Source organism: Mustelus asterias, chromosome 17 (assembly GCF_964213995.1).
Source record: "Mustelus asterias chromosome 17, sMusAst1.hap1.1, whole genome shotgun sequence".
Lineage (NCBI taxonomy): Eukaryota > Metazoa > Chordata > Chondrichthyes > Carcharhiniformes > Triakidae > Mustelus > Mustelus asterias.
The window spans coordinates 71,844,403-71,871,811 of record NC_135817.1 but is presented as its reverse complement, the minus strand read 5'-3'; the positions used below and the strand labels follow the sequence as shown (position 1 = coordinate 71,871,811).

The 27,409-nt window shown below is 42.2% G+C and overlaps 2 protein-coding genes across 2 annotated transcripts in view; both read left to right on the top strand.

Moving 5' to 3' along the window:
- Nucleotides 1-14,860, top strand: part of tmprss7 (transmembrane serine protease 7) — a 67,280-nt gene extending 52,420 nt beyond the window's left edge. The window contains exons 13-18 of the mRNA XM_078231900.1: nucleotides 3,760-3,864; nucleotides 3,947-4,063; nucleotides 4,486-4,657; nucleotides 7,904-8,172; nucleotides 12,319-12,455; nucleotides 14,672-14,860. Coding sequence (XP_078088026.1) covers nucleotides 3,760-3,864; nucleotides 3,947-4,063; nucleotides 4,486-4,657; nucleotides 7,904-8,172; nucleotides 12,319-12,455; nucleotides 14,672-14,860 — 989 coding nt within the window. The remainder of the gene's footprint in view (nucleotides 1-3,759; nucleotides 3,865-3,946; nucleotides 4,064-4,485; nucleotides 4,658-7,903; nucleotides 8,173-12,318; nucleotides 12,456-14,671) is intronic.
- Nucleotides 14,861-21,708: 6,848 nt separating this feature from the next.
- The window catches only part of LOC144506082 (suppressor of tumorigenicity 14 protein homolog), a 73,873-nt gene continuing 68,172 nt past the window's right edge, over nucleotides 21,709-27,409 (top strand). Inside the window, exons 1-3 of the mRNA XM_078231899.1 lie at nucleotides 21,709-21,804; nucleotides 22,610-22,841; nucleotides 23,018-23,142. Of these exons, the coding sequence (XP_078088025.1) occupies nucleotides 21,709-21,804; nucleotides 22,610-22,841; nucleotides 23,018-23,142 (453 nt within the window). The remainder of the gene's footprint in view (nucleotides 21,805-22,609; nucleotides 22,842-23,017; nucleotides 23,143-27,409) is intronic.

Below are 27,409 nucleotides of genomic sequence, written 5' to 3'. Positions count from 1 at the left end.
ACCTAACCAGCACATCTTTCAGACTGTGGGAGGAAACCAGAGCACCCGGAGGAAACCCACAGCGACCCAAGCCGGGAATCGAACCCAGGTCCCTGGCACTGTGAGGCAGCAGTGCTAATCACTGTGCCACTGTGCTGCCCAATGTGGAGAGTGGACAGGGCAAAGCCCCTAATCCTTCTCCTTGCCCCAAAGATTATTTCAAATTCAAATTGAACCCAATTCATGGTCCCAACAAACAAGGCATGCTAGATCCAAGCAAGACAAGAACAGGCATGGAACCTGATCTCATGCTTGATCTTAGCCAAAAGGCTGAGAATAACGATAACAAATAAATATGGACAATTGTGATAGAAACTCATCTGTGCTGTTGAAGTGCCAACCTATCCCCAATACCGATGCCATAAACCACTTTAAACTGCTGGGACTGCTGTTACTTGTGTTCTCCACCTCTGGCTTCTTTGCTTGTGCTCTATTAGCAGGCTCAGAATAGGACCAAGCTAAACAGCAGAACCAAACACTACAGTCAACCTGGGAGCAATAGTACAGAAAATCAGGTAGTATCTATAAAATGAATACAACTTCAATGAAAAGGAATATTGAGCCATAGCAGCAATAATAACATTGAGCAAACACATCCTCCTTTGTTCTGTAAAAATCTGTCTTTAGAGAAGATGTTCTTAAATGTCAAGCTTCAGAAATTACCTCTGAAAACATAATGCTCCCCGCTGTGCTGAAAATGTAGCAAAAAATGTGAAGATAATGAGACCAACAAGATAAAAGCTTTCTTTCAGGATGTGAGCCGTTTTCCAATTTTGTTAATTTTTCTGTAATGGCAATTTTCAAATAGCCATATGAATTCTGATAAGTAAACCCAATACAGCTTTCCTTTGTTTAAATGTCATGCTCAGCAGTAACACAGGAATGAACATTTGTTACGATTTTACAGAGATAGAGTCATACAGTCATAGAGGTTTACAGCATGGAAACAGGCCCTTTGGCCCAACTTGTCCATGCTGCCCTTTTTTTATGAAACCCCTAAGCTAATCCCAATTGCCCACATTTGGCCCATATCCTCTATACCCATCTTATCAATGTAACTGTCTAAATGCTTTTTAAAAGACAAAATTGTACCCGCCTCGACTACTACCTCTGGCAGCTTGTTCCAGACACTCACCATCCTCTGTGTGAAGATATTGCCTCTCTGGACACTTCTGTATCTCTCACCTTAAACCTATGTCCTCTAGTTTTAGACTCCCCTACCTTTGGGAAAATATGTTGACTATCTAGCTGATCTATGCCCCTCATTATTTTATAGACCTCTATAAGATCATCCCTCAGCCTCCTACACTCCAGAGAAAAAAGTCCCAGTCTAACCAGCCTCTTCTTATAACTGAAATCATCAAGTTCCGGTAGCATCCTAGTAAATCTTTTCTGTACTCTTTCTAGTTTAATAATATCCTTTCTATAATAGGGTGACCAGAACTGCACGCAGTATTCCAAGTGTGGCCTTACCAATGTCTTGTACAACTTCAACTAAGACGTCCCAACTCCTGTATTCAATGTTCTGACCGATGAAACCAAGCATGCCGAATGCCTTCTTCACCACTCTGTCCACCTGTGACTCCGCTTTCAAGGAGCTATGAACATGTACCCCTAGATCTCTTTGTTCTGTAACTCTCCCCAACGCCCTACCATTAACTGAGTAAGTCCTGCCCTGGTTCAATCTACCAAAATGCATCACCTCGCATTTGTCTAAATTAGTCTCCATCTGCCATTCGTCAGCCCACTGGCCCAATTGATCAAGATGGATAACTTTCTTCACTGTCCATTATGCCACCAATCTTGGTGTCATCTGCAAACTTACTAACTATGCCCCCTATATTCGCATCCAAATCATTAATATAAATGACAAATAACAGTGGACCCAGCACTGATCCCTGAGGCACACCGCTGGTCACAGTCTTCCAGTTTGAAAAACAACCCTCTACAACCATCCACTGGCTTCTGTCAAGAAGCCAATTTTGTATCCATTTAGATACCTCACCCTGGATCCCGTGAGATTTAACCTTATGCAACTACCTACCATGCGGTACCTTGTCAACAGCCTTGCTAAAGTCCATTTAGACAACATTAACGGCACCGCCCTCATCTACCTTCTTGGTTACCCCTTCAAAAAACTCAATCAAATTTGTGAGACATTTTGAGATCTTTTTGAACATTGACCTGGAAACCTCTGCTCCAATTTAAAATGAAATAGTGAGTTTTTGAGGAAATTATTTCTTGTATAAAGTTCACTTTTGGCTGTAGTGCGAAAAAAAGATAGGCTATAACAGAATCTTCAAATTTTTAGTATGTTGCAATGAATGTTAGGATTCCAGTCCTAACCTGTTTTTTATATTTTTCAATCTTGTGATATAGAGATAAGGGTTGTTGGGCAGCATTATAAATTACATTGCTGGGATTTTTAAAATAGCTATAGAAGAACAATCTGGTAACCCCTGTGTAGTTACTATGGGTTAATGGTTTCATGCACTTTGACCCCTTCTGTTACATTTACTGATACAGTGAAAGTATACAAAGGCTCAGACCATCAGATCCTGCTCTCAAAATACGTGCATAGTATCACAGGAATGACACTCCAGGCTGTCTCCCAACACCACCTGATCTGAACAGAAATCTGAAGCATAGTTAGCAAATTCATTGCATGACGTACTGTGTTACACAGAGTAGAAGCTCCTAGATTGCTTCCTTCATTTTGGCTGGGATGGCTAATCTTAGCAAGGAGACCATTTAAAGGGATGCAAGGTAAAAGTCACCTGAAGAAGGGGCTTAGAGCTTCGAAAGCTTGTGTGGCTTTTGCTACCAAATAAACCTGTTGGACTTTAACCTGGTGTTGTTAAACTTCTTACTGTGTTTACCCCAGTCCAACGCCGGCATCTCCACATCATGACTACCTTTTTCTACTCCAGGTTCAGAAACTTTGCGTCCAGACCTGCACTAAAAGAGTGAACATACCGGCAAAACAGTCGAACTGCACATGCCCGGCATAGGCAGCAAACACAGCCACCTAATCATGCAGGCTATCATTGATGAATCCAATATTGTCCTAACTGACCACTACATGTGAAGCCTTTCAATGTTAATAGCCATTAGTAGCTGCCATTTTGCAGCTCAGTGTTCCTGCTAATGCCCTCTGTTAATCTTGAACAGCTGAAAATACATTGAGAAGCAGGAAAAGAACCCATTAGTGCTGTTTAAATGGTTCATTAATTACTTGCAGGTTAATTACTGGTTAATTTCTTCTGGCTGTTGCTATAATTCTACACCTTTCTGGTACTTTTCATAGTTGTTTCAAATTTCAAACATCTATAAGGAATGGTGGATGCTGACATACCTTTTGCTGAATTTGAGGCTTTTGCACAAACCAGTTGTTGCCTGACATGGGTGTCTTCCTCTCAGAATAGAGTATGACAGTGTGAGTGAGCAAAAGCCAGACAGAGTGGGGGAAGTTGCTAGAAGAGGAAGGAGGAGGACAAGGATGCATATCAGTATGTGTAGAGACATCTTTGTCAGAATGCTTATTTATATTTGTGTTTTTAAAAATTATTTGTAAGTTACAGGAAAGTGTTGGTAAAAAATCAGTATGAACAGTATTGTTTAAAAGAGTTGAAGTATCACATTAATTCCTACTAAAGTCTCACAAATAAAAAGGCTGTATCTATTATATATTAATATTATTTCTGTCTGCTTTTAATTAAGCTTCACCATCAAAGGAGTGCAATGCAAGTTCTCCACAGCACTACTTTATCTGCAATGGAGTCAAAGACTGCGAGAATGGCACTGATGAACTCAATTGCACAGATTGTGAGTAGTTAAACAATGTAAATAATATATATGAATTAATCCATATTTTCAAAATTCTAAATTTTCACGATATCATTTTCAGCTGTGCCCTGCACAAACATGACCTATAAATGTAAGAATAACCAATGTCTTCGGAAGAGGAATGCTCAATGCGATGCAAGTGTAGACTGCTTGGATGGAAGTGATGAAATGAATTGTGGTGAGTTCCATAGTTGTCATTGGGGGGAATTCACTAGTTCAGAGTAATTCATCATATTTCTGTAACTGTGGAGAAATTAAGAAGTAACTTATCGGTGCGGTTTACTAAATGTGTTTTCATTTTGAGGAATTATTTTCTTAAATAGAAGCTCATCTTAAGGCAATCCGTGCAATTAAGACATTTCAAATACCTACAAATTGGAAGTGTTGTATATTCCCATATATATAACATCAACTTTCCCCTCGTGGTAAGCTAATATTCCCAGTTGAGTATTATTTTAGCCCATTCAGACTGTTTGCCTGAATGAGCAGGAGGAAAATGCTTTAGCAATGCAAATCATTACTGCATGTAGAGGAAAGCTCACGCATTGACTATGGTTTCCAGTTTTGCTATAACTATTTGTTCTCATTTCTACCATGCAGATTGTGGTATTAAGAGGCAGTGGGACAGTCGAATCGTGGGAGGATCTAATGCTCATGATGGAGAGTGGCCTTGGCAAGTCAGCCTTCACTTTTCCGGGTCACCATATTGTGGGGCTTCAGTAATAACAAATGAATGGCTCTTATCTGCAGCACATTGCTTTCAAGGGGACAAGTAAGCAATGAAATTATTAATATGTTAAATGGTTTTGGTGCAAAAGTGATATGGTTCTGTGGTAGAGGATTGGAATTTAGCTCATAAGTAAGATACATTAGAATTCCATCTATTCTAATTTAATTGAATCATAGAATTAGAAAAACATATAACACAGGAGGCCATTAGTCTTGGACTTTTGATGGGGTTGTTGTGCTTCTCCTCACCACCACCACCCCTCCCGCAACCTTTTTGCCCATAACTCTATAGGTTTCTCATTCTCAGTTACACATTAACTCATTTAAAATGCTTCATGGCAATTGCTTCCACCACCTTTTCAGGTTTCAGATCCCAACAACTGAGTGAAAAAACTTCTCATTCTCCCCCTGTTAGATCTTTTACCAATTATTTTAAATCTATAATCATTATGTTTTGACCCATTGCAAGTGTTAAGAACCCAGCTGATGTTAAATGCTCGGGTGTCCCAAATTCCAGAAAGGAAACATGGAATGCCAGTTCCTAACTGTATTTATTGCAATTTGGTATAATGTGAGTAAAGATGTGACGACCAGTGAGGTAGGTTTCAGTCTTGTTGTAATAGTTAAGCAAAATTGATGATTATTAAACAGTAAAACACAACAGAATGACATTTAAAACATACATTTAACTACAATAATGGCATTGCACAATATCATTAAATTGACCTAGTTCCAAACCCCTCTATTTTTTTAAACTCAGAACTAAACCTTCCCAAACAACATTCCATATGTTTTAACACTCTAAGCAAAATCCAACTATAGTTACCACACCAGTCACCTATATTTCTTTTGGGAATTGCTTCTGGTTTAGAATAGCAACAAACTGTATTTCAAACAGGATTCTCCAGGAAATGACTTGTTTGGAGTGAATACAGCTTCTTGCTTTGTGTGGCTGTGATCTTGAACCAGCTCTGCTCACCTCAGCTTATATGATAAACACTGCCACTGATATACTGTTTTTTCTTTTGATCTTTTCTTATCTGAACTATCAGTCATAGAGACCCCACTTAATGATATTTCTTTCATGAGCTCACCCTTTTGGAAAGTAAGTAAAGTTTATTTATTAATCACAATTAACACTGCAATGAAGTTACTGTGAAATTCCCTAATCGCCACAGTCCGGCACCTATTCTGGACAATGCACCTAACCAGCATATCTTTCAGAATGTGGGAGAAAACCGGAGCACCCAGAGGAAATGCATGCAGACACGGGGAGAATGTGCAAACTCCACATAGACAGTGACCCAACCTGGGAATCGAACCCGGGTCCCTGGCACTGTGAAGCAGCAGTGCTAACCACTGTGCTACCGTGCCGCCCCGCTGTGCTACCGTGCCGCCCCGCTGTGCTACTGTGCTGTATGAAATTCACCTTCATCTTCTCCTTTGAACTTTTACCATCTGTACTTTAATTCCTAAAATCCTATGCCCCAATGTTATCCACGTCGCTGATAGATAGATAGATAGATACCCTACAGTGCAGAAAGAGGCCCTTCGGCCCATCAAGTCTGCACCGACCACAATCCCACCCAGGCCCTATCCCCATATCCCACCCACTAATCCCTCTAACCTAGACATCTCAGGACTCGAAGGGGCAATTTTAGCATGGCCAATCAACCTAACCTGCACATCTTTGGACGGTGGGAGGAAACCGGAGCACCCGGAGGAAACCCACGCAGACACGAGGAGAATGTGCAAATTCCACACTGACAGTGACCCAAGCCAGGAATCGAACCCAGGTCCCTGGAGCTGTGAAGCAGCTGTGAAGCAGCAGTGCTAACCACTGTGCTACCGTGCCGCTGAAGTGAATATGGATTTACAATGTTGCCAGGCTAATCTGCATATCAAAGACCTCAGTCAATCTGTCTCCTTAACAAATTCCCATTTATTAAATTCCTTAATTTTCATTTCATCACAATTATTTGACACCAGAGGGAATGATCTTTTTCTCTATTTACCCCATCAAATCCTCTCATCATCTTGAAAATCTCTAATAGATTCTTAACCATCTCTGTTCCAAGGTGGGAGGTCGTGATCTCTCCAACCTTGCCTCATAATTGAAGTCCCTCACCCCTGCTAACATCCGAGTAAGTTTCTTTATATCTTTTCCAAGGGTCCTTATATCTTTCCTGAAGTGTTGTGCCCAGAATATGCACACTATTCCAGCTGAGGTCTAACAAGTGATTACAGAGTTTTAATATTATCTTTTCTGCTTGGATCCCTCTATAAGCATAAATATCTTTTAAACTACCTTACCAACCTGCTTGATGCCTTTAAGTATTTGTGTTTATAGACATCAAGGTCTCTCTGTTTAATCTGCATTTTTTCAGGCTTGTGGCATATATAGTAAACTGTCTATTTCCATATCAATCCTTCTAAAGTGCATTTCTTTACACTTCTTTCATCATTCTGCCCATTTAACCATTTTCCATCATCCTGAAATCTATAACAATCTTTATCACTATCTATTTCTTTGCCAATCTCTCATCGTCTACAAACTTGATATTGCTGCTGTGTATGTATGCATCTAGATTAATAAATAGAAATTGACAAGAATAACAGACCTGAAACTGAACCTTCAGGAACATCACTGAAAAGCACCTTCCAGTCTTCCAAATATCTATCCACCCCACCTTCTGCTCCCTGTTACTGAGTCAATTCTATATCTATATACCCAGCACTTTCTTCTGAATTCTATCTTCTTAACAAGCTTTAACTGTAATAGGCTTAAGAAGGATATCAAAGAAAGTTGAACCTTTAAAGATGGAATCAAGGCTAAAGTTGAGATTGAGCAAAAATTGTTTAACAGAATAACTATTTCCTGAAATTATTCAATAAAGAAGACACTATTGCAACACAGCACTGTTTATATAATGGTAATAGCAACAGTCCAAAAGTATTTTATTGGCTGAAAAATACTTTTGGACACCTTAAGGATGAGAGAGCTACAATATGAATCCATACTCATTCCTTCTTTATTTCTGTATTCCAAGGTTTAGATTAGCAATTCATTGACAGCATTCCCACTTAACACCTCCATTAAAATAATAAAGATATTTATATGTTAATTATATGATATAATTCTTGGGCTCTGATCTATTTGTAAAAATCAGCATTGGTTTCCTGTCGAATATTCTGAATAGTACTCTAATTCATTATATTGTATGGCATAAGAAACCCAGTTACAAAAATGCAATTCTTGAAGCAAATGGTTAACTATTTCTTTTTTAAGGTTGTCTGATCCCAGACAATGGGTAGCTCAGTTAGGAATGCATTCTCAAGGAAATGCAAAGTTTGCAAGTCAACTCAAAAGAATCCTTGTCCATGAATACTATAATGCTCGAAACTTTGACTATGATATTTCACTGCTACAACTGAAGAAAGCGTGGCCAGATACACTTGCATCCGCAATCCAACCAATTTGCGTCCCTTCACTGACTCAAGTGGTGCCCAGTGGAGAGAGATGCTGGGTGACAGGCTGGGGACAAAAGCAGGAAGCAGGTAAGAATATCATGAAGGTGCAATGTTTTACTTGAAGTAAAGTTCTATACTTGCATGAATCATACACTCTGGATCTTATTCAACAGTTACTATAGGTATATATTACCTGTGAAAAGATTCACTATTGCAATAATGCTCACACACTGTTCCCTGCTTGAACATGTCCACTGTTTCAATTTCTGGTAACTGTGTTAAGCTGAATACGACTATTCACAGCCTTGATGTTGTGCTGAACCCGAGATGAGTTTCCAATCAGATTGTCATATGATCTTTAAGACTGCTATACTAAATATGAATTTGATAAGATTGTTCTGTTGGAATCTATCCAAAGGCATCCTCAACTACAAGCAGAAGGGGAAAAGAAGGAATTAGGAAATTGGCAACCCATCTCAGTGCTGAATGTGGGCTATATTTCTGTCCAAGATCATTTCCATTAAGTCAAGTCCTCTCTGGATTTGGTGATGCACCCTGACCAGACCTGTGCTACACCTGGCAGGAAGATCATTGAGAGCCATGTGATATTCAATGATATGAATGCCTATGCATGGGATGGAGGTGGACACCTGCTCCATCAGCCTGGACTAGGCAAAGGCGTTTGACAGAATGTTGCACATCGACATGATGGATGTGTTCTTCAAAATGGGGTTTGGGGAGGGAATATGCAATTGGATCTATCTGCTCTGCGCCAACATTAGAAGCACAGTTTCAATCAATGGGTGGGAACCATAAAATTTTCCAATCAAATCTGCAGTCAGTAGCAAGGCAGCCCTCTCTCCCCTGTCCTGTTGTATCAACATTTTGCTGAGTCCAACAGGAAGGATGTGGGAATAAGATGGATACCAGGCAGCGAAGGCATGCATGTTAAAGCCTCTCTATACATGGAAGATGCCGTTGTTTTTGCTCGGATCCATTGTTGGTGCACAGATTGACGATCATCTGTGACCTGTTCAAATTAGCTTCCGGAGCCAAGGTAAATCACAGAAAGAATGAGACCAAGTTCTTACAAAATTGGACCCACTGATCCTTTTGTCCCATCACTGTCAGATCAGACTAGCTGAAGTTGTGGGAATATGGTTCAGAGGGGAAGGAGCGCAAAGCTATGGTAAAACAAATGCTTGGCATTTGGGAGTGACTCCCCCTTGCCATTGCAGGTAAGAATCTGGTCCTCAAGGGTGAGGCGCTCTATGCTGTACTTGTGCAGATCTGGCATATTGCTCACTCCTGCACTGTGGCAATCACCCTCTATCTGGAGATAGTATTCACATGGAGGGTGTATTCACAGGGATGCAATGTACAAATGTCTAGATAAAGGGGTAAAATCACTTCCCCTTGATCCTAATGGCCACTTTTGTGTGCAGCTGCTTCAAACTGTATGTAGACCCTTGGTACACAAGCATCAAGTATTGACGTTCTACCTGCCCCTAATGTCAAGAAGGATGAGTCTGGCTACATTGCTGTGGAATGCTCCGAACAGTCATACTGTGCTGCACCACATATCCCTCGTAGAAAGGTTTATGTAGAAAAACACCTTTGACCACAAGTCCATCAGGCAGTGGTCTGCATGCAACTTCCTTGGGGCACTGTGGAAAAAGGAGATGGTGGATCCTGCCGGATGGTTCCCTGAGTAGACTGTCAAAGTTATTTGGTAGAATGGGTGCAGTGGTTTATGCTGAGGTTCATCTTGAGCAGCTCCATGACGCAGGACACTGCTCTATGGGCTGTTCCCAGGGACACACAGCAAGATGAGCATCAACTCAGTGAAAGATGCTCTTTGATCTGCACAAAACTTGCTGGTCTTCCAACGTAAAGACTTGATTTGATTTGATTCATTGTCACATGTATTAGCATACAGTGAAAAATATTGTTTCTTGTGCACTATATAGACAAAGCATACCATTCATAGAGAAGGAAACAAGACAGTGCAGAATCTGGTGTTACAGTCATAGCTAGGGTGTGGAGAAAGATCAACTTAATGCAAGGTAGGTCCATTCAAAAGTCTGATGGCAGCAGGGAAGAAGCTGTTCTTGTGTCAGTTGGTACGTGACCTCAGACTTTTGTATCTTTTTCCTGATGGAAGAAGGTGGAAAAGAGAGTGTCTGGGGTGTGTGGGGTCCATAATTATGCTGGCTGCTTTGCCAAGGCAGCGGGAAGTGTAGACAGAGTCAATGGAGTGGAGGCTGGTCTGTGTGATGGATTGGGCTACATTCACGGCCTTTTATAGTTTCTTGCAATCTTGGGCAGAGCAGGAGCCAAACCAAGCTGTGATACAACCAGAAAGAATGCTTTCTATGGTGCATCTGTAAAAGTTGGTGAGAATTGTAGCTGACATGCCAAATTCCCTTAGTCTTCTGAGAAAGTAGAGGCGTTGGTGCGTTTGTCCTTAAGGACTTGTCCTTAACTGAGTGTTGCGGACTGGCACACTCCAAAGTCCAGGACTACATGCTGATGGATGCACTAAAGCTTGGGGCAGCTTGCACAGGTGTGTAATGGGAAAAGGTCATGGCACACCGAGAAGCTACAAAGTATGCTGAACCCTTGCCCATATGCCTGATGTGGAATGTACCTTGTGATTATCAAGAATATTGAAAATGTCTTGACGCACCTCAGAGTGCAACATGCAATATGGAGGATAGTTGTTGAATTTTATCATACTTTCTGTAATATTCAGTTTGAAATGTTTTGTAATGTACTTTTACAAATTTATTTAAAATGAAGCATATTTTTGGAAACAAATTTCTTAATGTTGAGCATTACTTGGGAAGATTACAGAAAGAAAAGTCATGGCCAGAATACCAGGGGAAGTTCTCTACAAATCTTCATCAGTGCCGTGGGATCTGTTACATTTGTCTAAGAGAACAGTGGCACCTTGCTTTAATGTCTCATTCAAAAAAATATATGCCTCCAACAATGCAGCACTCCCTCATTCTAGACTATACAAGTTAAAATCTCTGCAATGGGGCTTAAACGACAATCTGATTCAGAGACAAGTGTACTGCTCATTGGTCATATACCCCAGCGTTATTCTTGCCTATATTCTTTCTCAAATGGTCATGTATAATCTCACTGATCGTTATACAGGATGCAAGTAATAATTTTGCACTGCCTCCAGTTCTTAATTTGTTTGTTGTACTTGTTTGTTTCTTACTGACTTGACACAATGAAAAGTCACGGGCCTCTGTTAATTGTTTGCTAATTACATTGTTCACATACGCAGATGTAGGGTATTGTTTAATTAAGTGCTCAGAACACTTGTAATGAGTGACTAGTCTACAGCCATACAAGTCTGAAGACGCTCGATCTTGGAAGCTGGTACCGTTGGGGATTTGGCATGGAAGGTGTTGCATGCAGCAACTGTACAACTGTGGATTAAGATGGTTCATGGACTCCCAGGCCACCTGCATTTTCTGCAGACTCGAAGAGTCCTTGTTTCATGTGTACATATATTGTGTGAGATTGCAGTCCCTTTTTGATTATCTGAAAGGGCTGCTCCTTAAAGTTTGGCTGTCCTTCAGCCACATGCTCCTAATCTTTAGCTGCCCAGTGAAGAGGGGGGGGACGGGTGGGGCAGAGGGTTATCTTGTTAGTCTGCTCCTGGCCAAGGTGACCATTAACAGGTCTGGGAAGCAGGTGGTTGAGGGGGGTGTTCAGCCCAACTGTCTGTTCCTCTTCTCTGCCTACATTTGTGTTTAGGTATCCCTGGAAGGGGAGCACATGATGTCCGGTGGTAAGCTTGAGGCATTCCAATGACAGGTGGCCACCTCAGGGGCTGGAATGCATCATCAGCTCCCAAATTGAACTTAAGTTAAGTTTTAAGTTTTATCTTTAGTTACAGTGTCCCTTTAAAGGGCTGTCAATTTAATTTGTTAATGAGTTTATTTTGGTTCCATTGGTTTACTCAGAAGAGTATAAAGAGAAATTGCTGGGACACTGGGTTGTTCGGTAGGAAATAGGTATTTGTAATGGTACATTCTGTAAATAAACCTATTATTAAATGTTAGTCTCGTCAACTGGCTCGGGATCAATGTAACAACCTCAAATTATTTTCAAACATTTACTAAATTAAGAATTAAAATTCTACTGAACATAATAAATTTGATCGATGTTAAATAATGCTTTTGTAACTTTATTTTCCCTGTCTTACTGAAGACAACAGTGATCCTACAGTTCTTCAACAAGCAGAGGTTGAAATTATAAATCAATCACTTTGTCGTTCCACCTATGGACTCATCACTCCTCGCATGCTTTGTGCAGGATTACTGTCAGGGAAAAGAGATGCTTGTCGAGTGAGTACAAAAGAAAATACCTTTACCAAAAATTTAAATTGAACTTGATTGTTAAACTTCTTACTGTATTCAAAGATTTGTGAACATTCATATTTTTTGTTTCCACAAAACACGAAAATACAGTCAGTCAGCAAGAAAAATACAAAGGAATAGTAATAGCAATATTGAATTTAGCACAATTATTGTTCAAAAAACATTTTATTTTTAGACTATTGATGCAATGGTTTAATAAATTACAACTAATGTTCTTTGTAACTAATGCTCCAGCAATTCTTGAAAAGTGGCACATCAGTCACACCAGACGTATTATATTAGTCGGTGGTGCCTTTACAAAATCCTCCAAATCTGGTGGTAAGAGAGACTGTCCAACCCCAGCATCCTCTGCCAGGACAACATGTCCAGTATTGAGGTATTAATCACTCAAAACCAGCTCCATTGTGTGAGACATATAGTTTGTATGCCTGACACCAGACTCCTGAAGCAACTGCCCTACAACAAACTCGTTTGCAGCTGTAGATTCTCAGGAGGACGGTAGAAATGCTTTCGGGATGTACTTGAAGCATCCCTGGAAGCTCATCCCAGTAAACCCATCCCTGGCTTGTGAACAACCAAAATGGGGAAGGTTTATTCGGGAAGGCGGCAAATGAAACACTTCGTTGGGAGCATGTGGAGTCAGAGTCAAGGCATGGGAGAGAGCATACAAACCTCCAAACACCTCATCTACCTAACCCTTGAGGTACCACCTGCCCTACCTGTGGAAGAACCTGTAGATCGTAGATTGGATTTATCAGCCATCACTGGAGCCATCGAGCCAGAGTGGACACAGTCATCCTTGATCAAATCATAGAAACCCTACAGTGCAGAAGGAGGCCATTCAGCCCATCGAGTCTGCACCGACCACAATTCCCACCCTACCCCCACATATTTACCCACTAATCCCTCTAATCTACGCATTTTAGGATTCTAAGGGGCAATTTTTAACCGGGCCAATCAACCTAAACTGCACATCTTTGGACTGTGGGAGGAAACCGGAGCACCCGGAGGAAACCCACGCAGACACGAGGAGAATGTGCAAACTCCACACAGACAGTGACCCGAGCCGGGAATCGAACCCGGGACCCTGGAGCTGTGAAGCAGCAGTGCTAACCACTGCGCTACCGTGCCGCCCATCAAGAGGAACTGCCTCAGAGAAGATTGATCACACAAAATGGGTATTCCTGTTTGCATGAAAAATTAGAGCAGCCATGTGGTGTGGAAGCATATTTACAGAGTAACATACTTCACATACGTGCATGTGAATTTTATATGCAGTTATAATATTTTGTGTTTGTGGCCCATATAACCAGTCTGGGTACACTGATGCAAGATCTACCAGTCTGGCAGATCAGACTTGTGACAATTGAAAAGTATGATTATCAATTCCATTGCACATCATTATGACATGCTGCATACTGAATTTATCATTATTGATCTAGTTCCATGCTAGACTGCAGCTACCATAATATTACATCATCATTGGACTGCTTACCTGGTAGTCAACATGGTTGAAGCATATTTGATGGCGAATTTATACTGGGATTTTCACACATATTGGTCCCATTGTGAGTATAAATGTAGTGTGCTGATCCTAAAGTGGCAAGTGACCCAGAAATAATAAAAGTTGACATGAAAAATTAGGAATTTTAAAAATTATTTTTTGTTGAAGTTATTAAAGGCATGCGAACATGTTACCAAGACATTCCATTTCAAATCAGGATTGGGAAGAAAAATTAAGGGGAGACAGGAAGAAAGGAAAAATAAGAAAAAGTAAATATTAAAATTTGACTGTTTTAATATCATCCAAACTGAGTCATTACCCAAAGGAATAAAACTCCACACTTTCTGAGCAAAAGAGGTTGACTGGCAATCATTAACAATTACATGTCCTTAAAAGGTACTATGCTGATAATTACTAGACTTAACCTTGTAACTAATCATTTGCAAATACAAAAGCCTCAATAAAATTACAGGGCCTTTAGGTGTGAGATGTTTTCTCAAAGCTAACAGTGGAGCAGCACAAATCAGCATCAACAATGTGGCAAGTCACTATTTACTGGCCAATATTTGCATGTCCTTCAAGCACCATTTTTTCCTGGCAACATCTGGCCGATAATGTTTTTAATTTGTAACATTTATTTGCGTAGTTGGTATTTTCAGGACTCTGATTGATATTGCAGGGTGACTCTGGAGGCCCATTGTCTTGTCAGGAAAAAAATGGTGGAAGATGGTTTCTGACTGGCATTGTTAGTTGGGGTTATGGATGCGGAAGACAAAATTTTCCTGGAGTCTACACAAGAGTATCAAAGTTTGCCACGTGGATCCAGCAGTATGTGTCTGCTTTGCCAATTACTGATAATTTTATATAATTACGCCTTTGGATTATTAATGGAACTTGGCATATGTTTACATTCTGAAGGATTACAAATTTATCAAAGTGATAATAAGGTAAACCAAACTCTTTAATTATGCTATTATTATGAGAACATCATTTCCAAAATTACAAGACTGTGAAAATTATACAAATGACATTGTGTTTACTTATGTAACAGATATAACATACAGAAATGGTGGAAAATTTCAATCCAGTTTATATGGTTTAATATGCTTGTTTACAACACAGGTCTGTGTTATATTAGAGGTTATATTATTTCAAGTGGTATTGCAATAAAATGAATCAATGTTGTTTATGGGAACTTAGAAATAATAAGGTCCAGAAACTGAGGGATTCACTTTTCTTTGGTCTATCATCAGATAGGTCTGGGGGGGGAAACCTCCAGATACGATAGCAGCCAATACAGTTTAATCTACCTTTCAAAGGCAATATCTAGCCATGTGTATTTACTACTTGTCAGAAACAACAAATGTTATACAGTTCATTGTATTTAATTTGTCTTTAAAAAAAATCCTTGAAATGGTGCTTTTGCTGATTGTTGTTTTGATGAGCCAGCTTAATCCCACCAATTTTTGTGTTGACCTAATGGCTGTGTATCTCAAGTTTTGGTAGTGAATTGATAAGCATATGGGGCTGCATTTGCATTCTAAATCATTTTTACTCCAGTTATTTATGTGTGAGGCTGGGATGTGAGGATTAAATATGACTTCTGTATTAGGAAGAGATACAAGTTAGCATACGTCTGGGAGAGGTAAGTGCCATTCTCGAGTAATGCTCAAAATGATCTCCCTCCTAATACCTATAGTTGTGACAACATCTATTAAAGTAAATAATACAACAAAAGAAATAGTTTAATAGTGACAAGTTATTTCCGTGCATATTCCAGCGAATTTCAAATGTGGAACCCAGGAATTACTCGGGATTCTCATACATATATGAAAGCAGATATGGAGTATGTAATTATACCCCAATTTACAATTTCTCAGCATCACTTTGGCATTGGTGGGAATACTGTTTGAAGGGATCTGAGGCTTAAGGGATCTGCTTATTTGCATGCTGCTGGTGCCATTGTTTTCATGTGGATCCAGAGCAATGTGTGTATCAAATATCCACAAGGCCTGTGCTTGATTGCAAAAGATGCTAGCATAGTGGGAGAGAGAAGTAATCTACTAATCCACTTGAAATTCATGTATGAAATGGAGCAATCAAATTAACTCCCTTTCCTTGATGTAATCATTGAGAAATCTGCCAGGGGGTTCCCTGCCATGATCTACCACATGCCTACCTTCACTGGTCAATATGCATGTTGGAATTTTTACAGTTCCACATGATACAAGATTGTCTTTATGAGTAATCTTATAAATAGAATCTGAGCTATTTGTTCACCATGCAAGCTTGATGCTGAAATAGGGTGCATCAAAGGCATCCTGTGAGATAATGGCCACCCTGATGAGATCATTTTGCACTGTATATCGCAAAAACTCATAAACAGTGCTAAGGCCATCACTTTTGGCCTTCAAAAATGCCCAATCTACTTCCGCTTGCCCTGGAAGAGCAAGGTAGCTCAAAAATTGGAGCAACTGATCAAGCTAGCTGTTTCACACTGCTACTATGTACTATACGTTGGTATTCACTACGAACAGAATGCTGCCATCAAGCCAAGTAAGATGTTCTGCCTATCACACAACTGAGTAATATGGTATATGAATTTTACTGTCAGTGAATTGCCAGGTATGTAAGCTGTATGTCCCAAAGACTGGCAGATCATATCAAACAACATGTCCCTGCCACTGTTCGGAACAGGCGAGGTACAGACTGTACCCAACTAGCCCGTGCTCGCAAAACTCAAAACACAATTCCACCACTAGGTGTGATTCTGCAATTGAACAGCATTTGCTAAATAATCCTCAGTATGCTAAGAATTACACTGACAACCAATTTTAGATTGTCAGTTGGGCTTGCAGTATGGTGCATTTATGTACTGGAAGTTACATATATTAATACACAGGGCCCTGTTCTTTGTAGACAGAAAAAGCATGTATACACATTGGGCGGGATTTTACAGCCTTGCTCAGGCGAGACTAGAAGTTCCCGCCCGAGATCAATGGAGATTTCTACTGTTGAACCGTCACCCACCCAATTCCATGGCGGGCAAGGTGGTAGGGTTCTGGCCATAGTGCCTGTTTCAATTAAACAAAATAAATGACAGCCATCTGCTGGTTTATTCATCAGGGCAATGCCTTTACCAATCAGAGTAAAGCTGCCTGGTTTAAATTTCAAACAGTGCTTGACAGTTAACTGTCAGTCACCATCAACTGGTGCATTCTCAAAGGCAACTAAGTCCATTTGCCAACTAATCAACGCTCTCTTATGATATGGTATAAGTTTGTTGTTTCCCCTACGAATTGTCTCGAGTGCAAGATGAAATGCCTCAGCAAAAAATATCTATTTTTATGCAATACCACGATGGGTCTGATTTTACCAGTTTGAGTCTAAGTGCCGAATCCGGGCGTCAAATAGATCCGCGCCTGGAATCCTCTTTCCAGCGCGCCCATACGCATTTTGCTGGCTCCGGTCCGATTCGCACTGTGAGCGGGGCTTAGCACTGGCGGACCGATCGGAGCTCTGAACTGCGCATGCGCAGTTCGAAAAAAATCTGACAGAGCGCGTCCAGGCGCAAAAGAAAAAAAAGCAGAAAGCGGAGAGAGCGGCTCTCTGACGACCATCCTCTCGTCGTGGGGCGTGGGGGAGGTGGGAGTGGGACCCAGATCATCCTCTGGGAGGGGGGGGTGGGACCCAGATCATCCTCCGGTCGGGGGAGAGTTCCGCTGCCAGTCTGCGGCCGATCGGTGGGGAGGGAGGGGGCAGGGGGTTCCGCCACCACTCTGCGAGCGATCCCTCCTCCCCACCGGAGGAACGAATCCCTCCTGCCGGAGTGGACGTGCGGCCATGCCATCCCACAAAACCTTCAGGATGAAGCGATTCCTCGCTAAGAAGATGAAGCAGAACCGGCCGATTCCACAGTGGATCCGCATGAAAACCAGCTACAAGATCAGTACAAGTCCAAGAGGAGACACTGGAGAAGGACCAAGCTGGGCCTGTAAAGGGATACACCATCACTGGGACACTACCAGCCACAGATTACTCTTCCCTGCAGGGGCAAGAGAGCGGGAGAGATGGCTGTGGCTGGTAGTGGAAGTTTTGGTAAAATCGGGCCCGATATGTGTAAAAACTTCAAACTGCTACTTATATTCTGTAGCCTTTACCATTTCTTGCTATAAAGGAAATCGAGCTTAGCCCAGGTAAAATTGCTACTGCTTTTTCACTGTTTTTTTATAGAACTACAATGCACAATTATCTTCACACACTGAATTCACAGTTGTCAACTAGTTGTTTTTTGAACAAGGATCCAGCATTTGACTTTTCATTTGAGCTACTTGCAGTTCTTCATGGGGTAGAATTTCATGTAATAGCGTAATACAGAAAATACACATGGAAATTATACCCTCTCAGGTGCCCATTTTGCCTGTCTATTTATCTCTTAGTTTACTGCAATCTCATTAACACACACAGGAATATTAATATGGACATAAATAAGAGAAATCAGTGTAAGTAATTGCGAACATTGAAATTCATATATATTCTTTTATAAAGTATGCAAATTTAAGTTTCAAGCCATCATTATGCACATCAAGTACAGCATGCTTAAGAATGGGCAATCATGTTAATGTTTTGATTTTTAACATGCCTTTCTTTTATTTTTTTCATGAGATATGGGTGTCGATGGCAAGGCCAGCATTTGTTGCCCATCCCTAATTGCCCTTGAGATGGTGGTGATGATCTGCCTTCTCGAACTGCCACAGTCCATCTGGTGCAGGTACACCTACTATGCTGCTGGGAAGATAGTTCCAGGAATTTAGTCCCATGACAGTGGGGGAAGAAGGATAAAGTTCCAAATATGAGACCTGGTGGGGAACTTTCAGGTGGTTGTGTTCCCATGCATCTGCTGTCCTTATCCTTCTCAGTGGTAGTGTTAGCGGGTTTGGAAGATGCTGTCGAAGGAGGCTTGGTTAATTGCTGCAGTGCTTCATGTAGATGTCCACACTGCTACCATTGAGCAGGTGATGGAGGAAATGAATGTTTAAAGTCCTTTAAAGGGGATTTAATCAAACTAGCTGCTTTGTTATTGAGTGTCGAGCTCCTTAAGTGTTATTGGAGCCACACTCATCCAGGCAAATGGAGAGTATTCCATTACACTTCTCACTTGTACCTTGTGACAGGGTGGTGGACAAGCTTAGTGAAGTCAGGGAGTGAGTGGATACTGCAGAATTCCCAGCCTCTTGTCGCTACAGCATTTATATCGCTGATCCAGTTAAATTTCTAGTAACTCATAGGATGTTGATAGTGGGGTAATGCCATTGAATGTCAAGGGGAGATGGTTAGATTCTCTCTTGTTGAAGATGGCTGGCAGTATAGTGCTGTAAGAAGTTTAACAACACCAGGTTAAAGTCCAACAGGTTTATTTGGTAGCAAAAGCCACACAAGCTTTCGAGGCTCTAAGCCCCTTCTTCAGGTGAGTGGGAATTCTGTTCACAAACAGAACTTATAAAGACACAGACTCAATTTACATGAATAATGGTTGGAATGCGAATACTTACAACTAATCCAGTCTTTAAGAAACAAAACAATGGGAGTGGAGAGAGCATCAAGACAGGCTAAAAAGATGTGTATTGTCTCCAGACAAGACAGCCAGTGAAACTCTGCAGGTCCACGCAACTGTGGGAGTTACAAATAGTGTGACATAAACCCAATATCCCGGTTGAGGCCGTCCTTGTGTGTGCGGAACTTGGCTATCAGTTTCTGCTCAGCGACTCTGCGCTGTCGTGTGTCGCGAAGGCCGCCTTGGAGAACGCTTACCCGAATATCAGAGGCCGAATGCCCGTGACCGCTGAAGTGCTCCCCAACAGGAAGAGAACAGTCTTGCCTGGTGATTGTCGAGCGGTGTTCATTCATCCGTTGTCGCAGCGTCTGCATAGTTTCCCCAATGTACCATGCCTCGGGACATTGGCAAGGACACAAGGACGGCCTCAACCGGGATATTGGGTTTATGTCACACTATTTGTAACTCCCACAGTTGCGTGGACCTGCAGAGTTTCACTGGCTGTCTTGTCTGGAGACAATACACATCTTTTTAGCCTGTCTTGATGCTCTCTCCACTCCCATTGTTTTGTTTCTTAAAGACTGGATTAGTTGTAAGTATTCGCATTCCAACCATTATTCATGTAAATTGAGTCTGTGTCTTTATAAGTTCTGTTTGTGAACAGAATTCCCACTCACCTGAAGAAGGGGCTTAGAGCCTCGAAAGCTTGTGTGGCTTTTGCTACCAAATAAACCTGTTGGACTTTAACCTGGTGTTGTTAAACTTCTTACTGTGTTTACCCCAGTCCAACGCCGGCATCTCCACAGTATAGTGCTGAGCAGAACACTGTGCATGCGCTGATCTGTCAGTGGCGAGATGGACTGAAATACCCCTGGTTTGGGGCGGGGGGCGGGGGGATGGGGGGTGGATGGGGGTGAACGTTGTTGGAAGTCTGGCGCTGGGAGATGTGCAGAGGCCATGGTGCCCAGCAGCACAGCGGGATGGGAGAATCGCCCCCATGGTCTTCATGAGACGTCTAATTCCAGATTGTTTATTGAATTTAAATTTCACCATTTGCCATGGTGGGATTCTAATCCAGATCCCCAGAGCATTAACCTGGGTCTCTGGATTAGTAGTCCAGCACACAATACCACCATTCCACTGCCTCCCCTGTTTTAAATCAGTTGAGAGTTGTAGAAAAGTCACGAGTATAGCTCCTTAGTTTGGGGGCACATGTCAGCATCGAAGAAGGAAAATTGGGACGGGCATAATTAGGTGCAGAGAACACAGGCACTCAAATTTCCTCGAGCCTCTATTCACACAGTAAGAAGTCTCACACCAGGTTAAAGTCCAACAGGTTTATTTGGTATCATGAGCTTTGGAGCGCTGTTCCTTCAGCAGGTGAGTTTCCTGATGAAGGAGCAGTGATATCAAATAAACCTGTTGGACTTTAACCTGGTGTTGTGAGGCCTCTTACTGTGCCCACCCGAGTCCAACGCCGGCATCTCCACATCTTGGCACACAAGCACAGGAAATTCCACCTCTGTCACAGGTTGGTGGTTCTGACAACTTTTAACAATTCCATCCCACTACACTTTGCCAGTTACCGTTGCAGAAGGGCGCCAGCGACAGAAAAGGCCGGAGAACAATCCAGCAGGTCAGGCAAGTCTCTGCGGAGAGTCAGGGCAGACGGTGAAGGTTTGAGGTGGCGGACCAGACGGGGGAACCTAGCCACGCTGGTCCAAGAACACACAAGGTACACTGTCATGGAAGGGGATTTTGTGACAGCTCTTTTCAAGAGACAGGCAGCAGGACTCGGGGCGGCGCAGTTTCTCCACAGGACACCCCTCCTCCCCTCTACTCTTGGGAAAGATCCTGTGCAGTTAGTGCCAGTGTAATCTGCTGCCCACTCTCTGCTGGTGTCGCTGTGAGGCGCGGGTGCATTCGCCACTTGTAAACGCTCAGAGTTGGGGGGGGGTGGGGGGGGAAACAAGATTCTTCTGGGATCGGAGGCTCTTGGCGTCTATTGCAAAGGTTCGGTGGCGAGGGCACGGAGAGTAACCTCGGTGCAGACCAGCCAGGATCGGGCTTGTTTTGTTCGCGGTGCCCCATTTGGAAGAATCTGGACGATTGTACAAGTGATTCGATCCGGAGTAGATTTCTGCTTTGGACGAAATAAGGCGATGTTAACTTATTCAAAACAGAGGATCAGTGAGGTCTACAGCATTTCGGAAAGAGTCGCTCACCACCAGAAACAGATGAAACCCACCACCGGGCAGGTAAGGTGTCATCCCTCAGAAACGTAAAGCATCCGAATTTTAACCATCGTACTGGAAAAAATAAGATAGAAACACTTCAAACACTGAAAAATTAATTTTTAAAACAGCGCATCGATACTTTGAAAATATTGATGGAAATTTCTTGGCAAGTTCTCAAATTCTTGTCACATTTTCTTCTCATTTGGATGCATTACTTCATAAAATTAGATTGGAAAGAGTTGTTTCGATCTTCGGATATGATTTATTTCCAGTGTATCATTTAAGAAATACCGGCTTGGGTAAAGGAGCATGCATTTCCGTTATTTTGGTGTTAGCTATTAGCATTTGCAAGTCACAATTCCAAGTTTCAGAATCAGTTTATCCTTTTAGTAATAAACCAGAAAGAAGTCACTCACAACCGAAACATTTCCTAATCACAAAACATATCCTCGACTGGTGCAAGTGAGTTTAGTCTAAACTTTGTTTTCTTTTAAATTGCAGATAAGAAATAAATGTTACACTGGAGTGCTCAATTTAAAGTTAAAAATGTGGGCAAAGCTGTACAGTTTAAGATTTGATTTTTTAAAAAAATTTTCAGCATTTGTACAGAAATAACAGTAAACAAATGTTTCTTTAGCCGTTCCTTTTTTCAAAGATGTTGTCCCAGGAACAGAATATTGATCTAATTCACGGCGTTACAAAGCAGCTGAAACAAAGGTGAAAGTGTTTGAATCAACCACCTGCATGTAAGCGTGACAATTATCAGAGAAACTCCAGACTACTTTAGGTGATTGGATTCTGTTTCTACTTTTTACTTCTTCTTCAGAAATATCCTATTGCAGGGCGTAACAAAGAAAGCTTGCCGGCCGATCAGTGTCTCAATCTCTCATCAGCTCATTCCGTTGGCCCATTAGCAGGCAAAACCTACCTCTGCCCTCTGGAGTTCTCCTCCCACAGGTTGGCAAGGAGTGAACCCTGCAGAAGATGGATCCTTGGCTCGTTGCCTGTAATCCCACTAACAGCAGCAACAATCGTCCTGGTCCTTTGTTACTGTTTGTGTAAGTTGAAATCCTGCATTTTTGATGACATAAAGTAGAAGTCAAGCAGCGACTTGGCCAGATTGGTTAACAGTGCCATAAATGTTCAGCTTGAGGTCTTTTTCCAGTTAGCAGAAGTTCCACGTAGATGCTATCTACAGAATGTGGATGTAAGGTGTGATTGTTCTCCTTTGCAGCACCTGCCATCTCCATTTTCTACCTGAGTGGAAGTCTAGAAATCTCTAATCTCACATATACCAATGAATTAGGAGACCCACGCTCTCAACAGTTTATTTCACAAGCTCAAGCCGTCCAAAATTATGTGAGTTTCAAGCTTTTTTTTTACATTACCATTTGATCAGTGGGCAATTGAAAGATAGTAGTTATATAGGCAGTTATATCACCATATTACTATTATCCATGCAGCTATTTCATTGACCACTGCCACTTAACATGGCAAGGAAATGGTTCTGAATCTGGTGGTGCAAATTAAGAAAAGTTACATTGTTATTGCACTAGAAGGTAACATTTCAATGTCTTTTGCTCAAATTCTTTTAGTAGTTGCCCATAACCACACAATCTTATAAGTTGACCTGGTCATTTGGGTCAGATTGACTTACTATAGATGTTATTCTGTCTGTGCTTATAAAGAAAGACGTGGGAACTTGTGTCAATGTGTGAGGCTGGCATTAGGAGGACCAAGTAATTGTAACTCCTCGATCTGGCACAGTTTTAAAATAGTCCAATCGGAGGAACAAGAGCAGCCACTTCAGATTTCATTAGATATTTTGTGTAAAGGTACTATTTGACAACAATCAGTATCAAGTTACATATTACACCACATTAGCAATTCAGCCACTTACAGATTTTATCTTGGTCGAATAGCTCTTTTGCGTCCTGATTACAAAGTGCCATTTAACAAAAATTCTCCAAACATACATGTACAGAATAGAATATACTAATTCATGGTTTTAATGGTTGGATAGTAATCTGTTGTCATTGTTTAGGTAATGATATAAAGTAACTACTTTTCTTGTACCATTGACATGCCTTCTGATAGTTGTATTAATTTGCAAGCAACATTTCCCCTAAGTAGGTCTAAAACTTACCAGAAAACATTACTGAAGACACTTCAGCTGTCAGAGTCAATTGTTAGCTGGCTTGCCTGTCTTAGTACAGTAATTTATCTGAAAAGGAAGAACATGCAGGGCTATTGGGAAAAGGCGGGAGTGTGTCACTGGGCTAAATTGCTTCTTAGGAGTGCTGGTGCACACATGAGGGGCCAAATGGCTTCCAACTGTGCTGAAACAACTCTGTGATTATGGGCGGCACAGTGGCACAGTGGTTAGCACTGCAGCCTCACAGCACCAGGGACCCGGGTTCAATTCCCGGCTTGGGTCACTGTGTGAAGTTTGCACATTCTCCCCTTGTCTGCGTGGGTTTCTTCCAGGTGCTCCCATTTCCTCCCACAGTCCAAAGATGTGAGGGTTAGGTGGATTGGCCATGCTAAATTGCCCCTTAGTGTCAGGAGGTACTAGCTGGGTAAATGTATGGGGATAGGGCCTGGGTGGGATTGTGGTTGGTGCAGACTCGATGGGCCAAATAACCTCTTTCTGCACTGTAGGATTCTATGATTTAGTAACTGTGAGGAATAGCATTATTGTATACAGATTGGCCACTATATCGATTTGAATATGGAGGAGGATGCCCCACAAATATCCCCATCCTCAATGATGGAGGAGCCCAGCACATTAGTGCAAAAGATAAGGCTGAAGTATTCCCAGCAATCTTCAGCCAGAAGTACCAAGTGGATGATTCACCTCGGCCTCCTCCAATGGTTCTCAACATCTCAGATGCCAGTTCCCAGCCAGTTTGATTCACTCCACGTGATATCAAGAAACGGTTGGAGGCACCGGATATTGCAAAGGCAATGGCCCCTGATAACATTCCGGCAATAGGACATGTGCTCCAGAATTTGCTGCTCCCTTAGCCAAGCTCTTCCAGTACAGTTACAACACTGGCATCTACCCAACATTGTGGAAAATTGTCCAGGTACATCCTGTACACAAAAAGCAGGACAAATCCAACCCAGCCAATTACCGCCCAATCAGTCTACTTTCGATTGTCTGTAAAGTGATGGAAGAGGTAATCAACAGTGCCATCAGCAGCACCTGCTCAGCAATAACCTGCTCAGTGACGCCCAGTTTGGGTTTTGCCATGGTCACTCAGCTCCTGACCTCATTACAGCCTTGGTTCAAACATGGACAAAAGAGCTGAATTCCAGAGGTGAGCTGAGAGTGACAGCCCTCAGCAAGGCTGCATTCGACCAAGTGTGGCATCAAGGAGCCCTAGCAAAACTGGAATCAATGGGTATCAGGGGGCAAGCTCTCCTCTGGTTGGAGTCATACCTGGTTCATAGGAAGATGGTTGTGGTTGTGGAGGGTCAGTCATCTCAGCTCCAGGGCATCTCTGCAGGAGTCCCTCAGGGTAGTGTCCTAGGCCCAACAATCTTCAGCTGCTTCATCAATGACTTTCCCTCCGTCATAAGGTCAGAAGTGGGGATGTTCGCTGATGATTGCACAATGTTCAGCACCATTTGCGACTCCTCAGATATTGAAGCAGTCCACGTTCAAATGCAACAAGATCTAGACAATATCCAGGCTTGGGCTGACAAGTAACATTCACACCACACAAATGCCAGACAATGACCATCACCAATAAGAGACACTCTAACCACCGCCCCTTGACATTCAATGGTGTAACCATCACTGAATCCCCCACTGCCATCATCCTTGGGGTTACCATTGACCAGAAACTCAACTGGATTCACCACATAAAAACAGTGGCTACAAGAGCAGGTCAGAGGCTAGGGATACTGCGCGAGTAACCCACCTCCTGACTCCCCAGAGCCTATCCACCATCTAAAAGGCATAAGTCAGGAGTGTGATGGAATGCTCCCCACTTGCCTGGATGGGTGCAGCTCCACCAAAACTCAAGAAGCTTGACACCATCCAGGACAAAGCAGCCCGCTTGACTGGCACCACATCTACAAATATCCACTCCCTCCACCACCGATGCTCAATAGCAGCAGTGTGTACTATCTACAAGATGCATTGCAGCAATTCACCAAAGATCCTTAGACCGTACCTTCCAAACCCGTGACCATTTACATCTCAAAGGACAAGGGCAGTAGATAGATGGGAACACCAACTGCAAGTTCCCCTCCAAGTCAGCCACCATCCTGATTTGGAAATATATCACCGATCCTTCACAGTCACTGAGTCAAAATCCTGGAATTCCCTCCCTAATGGCATTGTGGATCAACCCACAGAACATGTACTGCAGCGATTCAAGAAGGCAGCTCACCACCACCTTCTCAAGGGCAATTAGGGATGGGCAATAAATGCTGGCCAGCCAACGATGCCCATGTCCCACAAATGAATTAAAAAAATATAGTTCAAGATGCTTGAAGGTGAATTTCATAGTTGTATTTTGCCGTTTAAATGTGTCAAAGTGTAATAGGAACATCAGACTTAGGGCACGAGTAGACCATTTGGCTCTGTGAGTCTGCTCTATCATTTGATAAGATCATGGCTCATCTAGTTGTGGTCTCAACTCTGCATTTCTGTCATAGAAACATAGAAAAGTTGTGATGTAGAAGGAGGCCATTCAGCCCATTGCATCTGCCTCCCATAACCCAATTTCTATGTCTATCAAAAATCTACCTTACTCAACCTTAAATAAATTCAATGACCCAGTCTTCACTGCTTTTGGGATAGAACATTGCACAGACTACTGACCATCTGAGAAAAAAATATTCTTCTCACCTCCTTAAAAAGGGAAACTTTTTATTCTTAACCTGGGTCACCTAGTTCAAGTCTCTCCCCTACAAGAGGAAACAGCCTCCCTGTAACCACCCCTATCAAGTCCCCTCAGCATCTTATGTTTCAATAAGATAACTTCTCTTTTTTAAACTCCACTGGGTGCCTATTCAACCTTTCTTCATAAGATAAGTCTTTCATCCCAGGGATGAGTTAGAACATAGAACAGTACAGCACAGAACAGGCCCTTCGGCCCACGATGTTGTGCCGAGCTTTATCTGAAACCAAGATCAAGCCATCCCACTCCCTATCATCCTGGTGTGCTCCATGTGCCTATCCAATAACCGCTTAAATGTTCCTAAAGTGTCTGACTCCACTATCACTGCAGGCAGTCCATTCCACACCCCAACCACACTCTGCGTAAAGAACCTACCTCTGATATCCTTCCTATATCTCCCACCATGAACCCTATAGTTATGCCCCCTTGTAATAGCTCCATCCACCCGAGGAAATAGTCTTTGAACGTTCACTCTATCTATCCCCTTCATCATTTTATAAACCTCTATTAAGTCTCCCCTCAGCCTCCTCCGCTCCAGAGAGAACAGCCCCAGCTCCCTCAACCTTTCCTCATAAGACCTACCCTCCAAACCAGGCAGCAACCTGGTAAATCACCTCTGCACTCTTTCCAGCGCTTCCACATCCTTCTTATAGTGAGGTGACCAGAACTGCACACAATATTCCAAATGTGGTCTCACCAAGGTCCTGTAC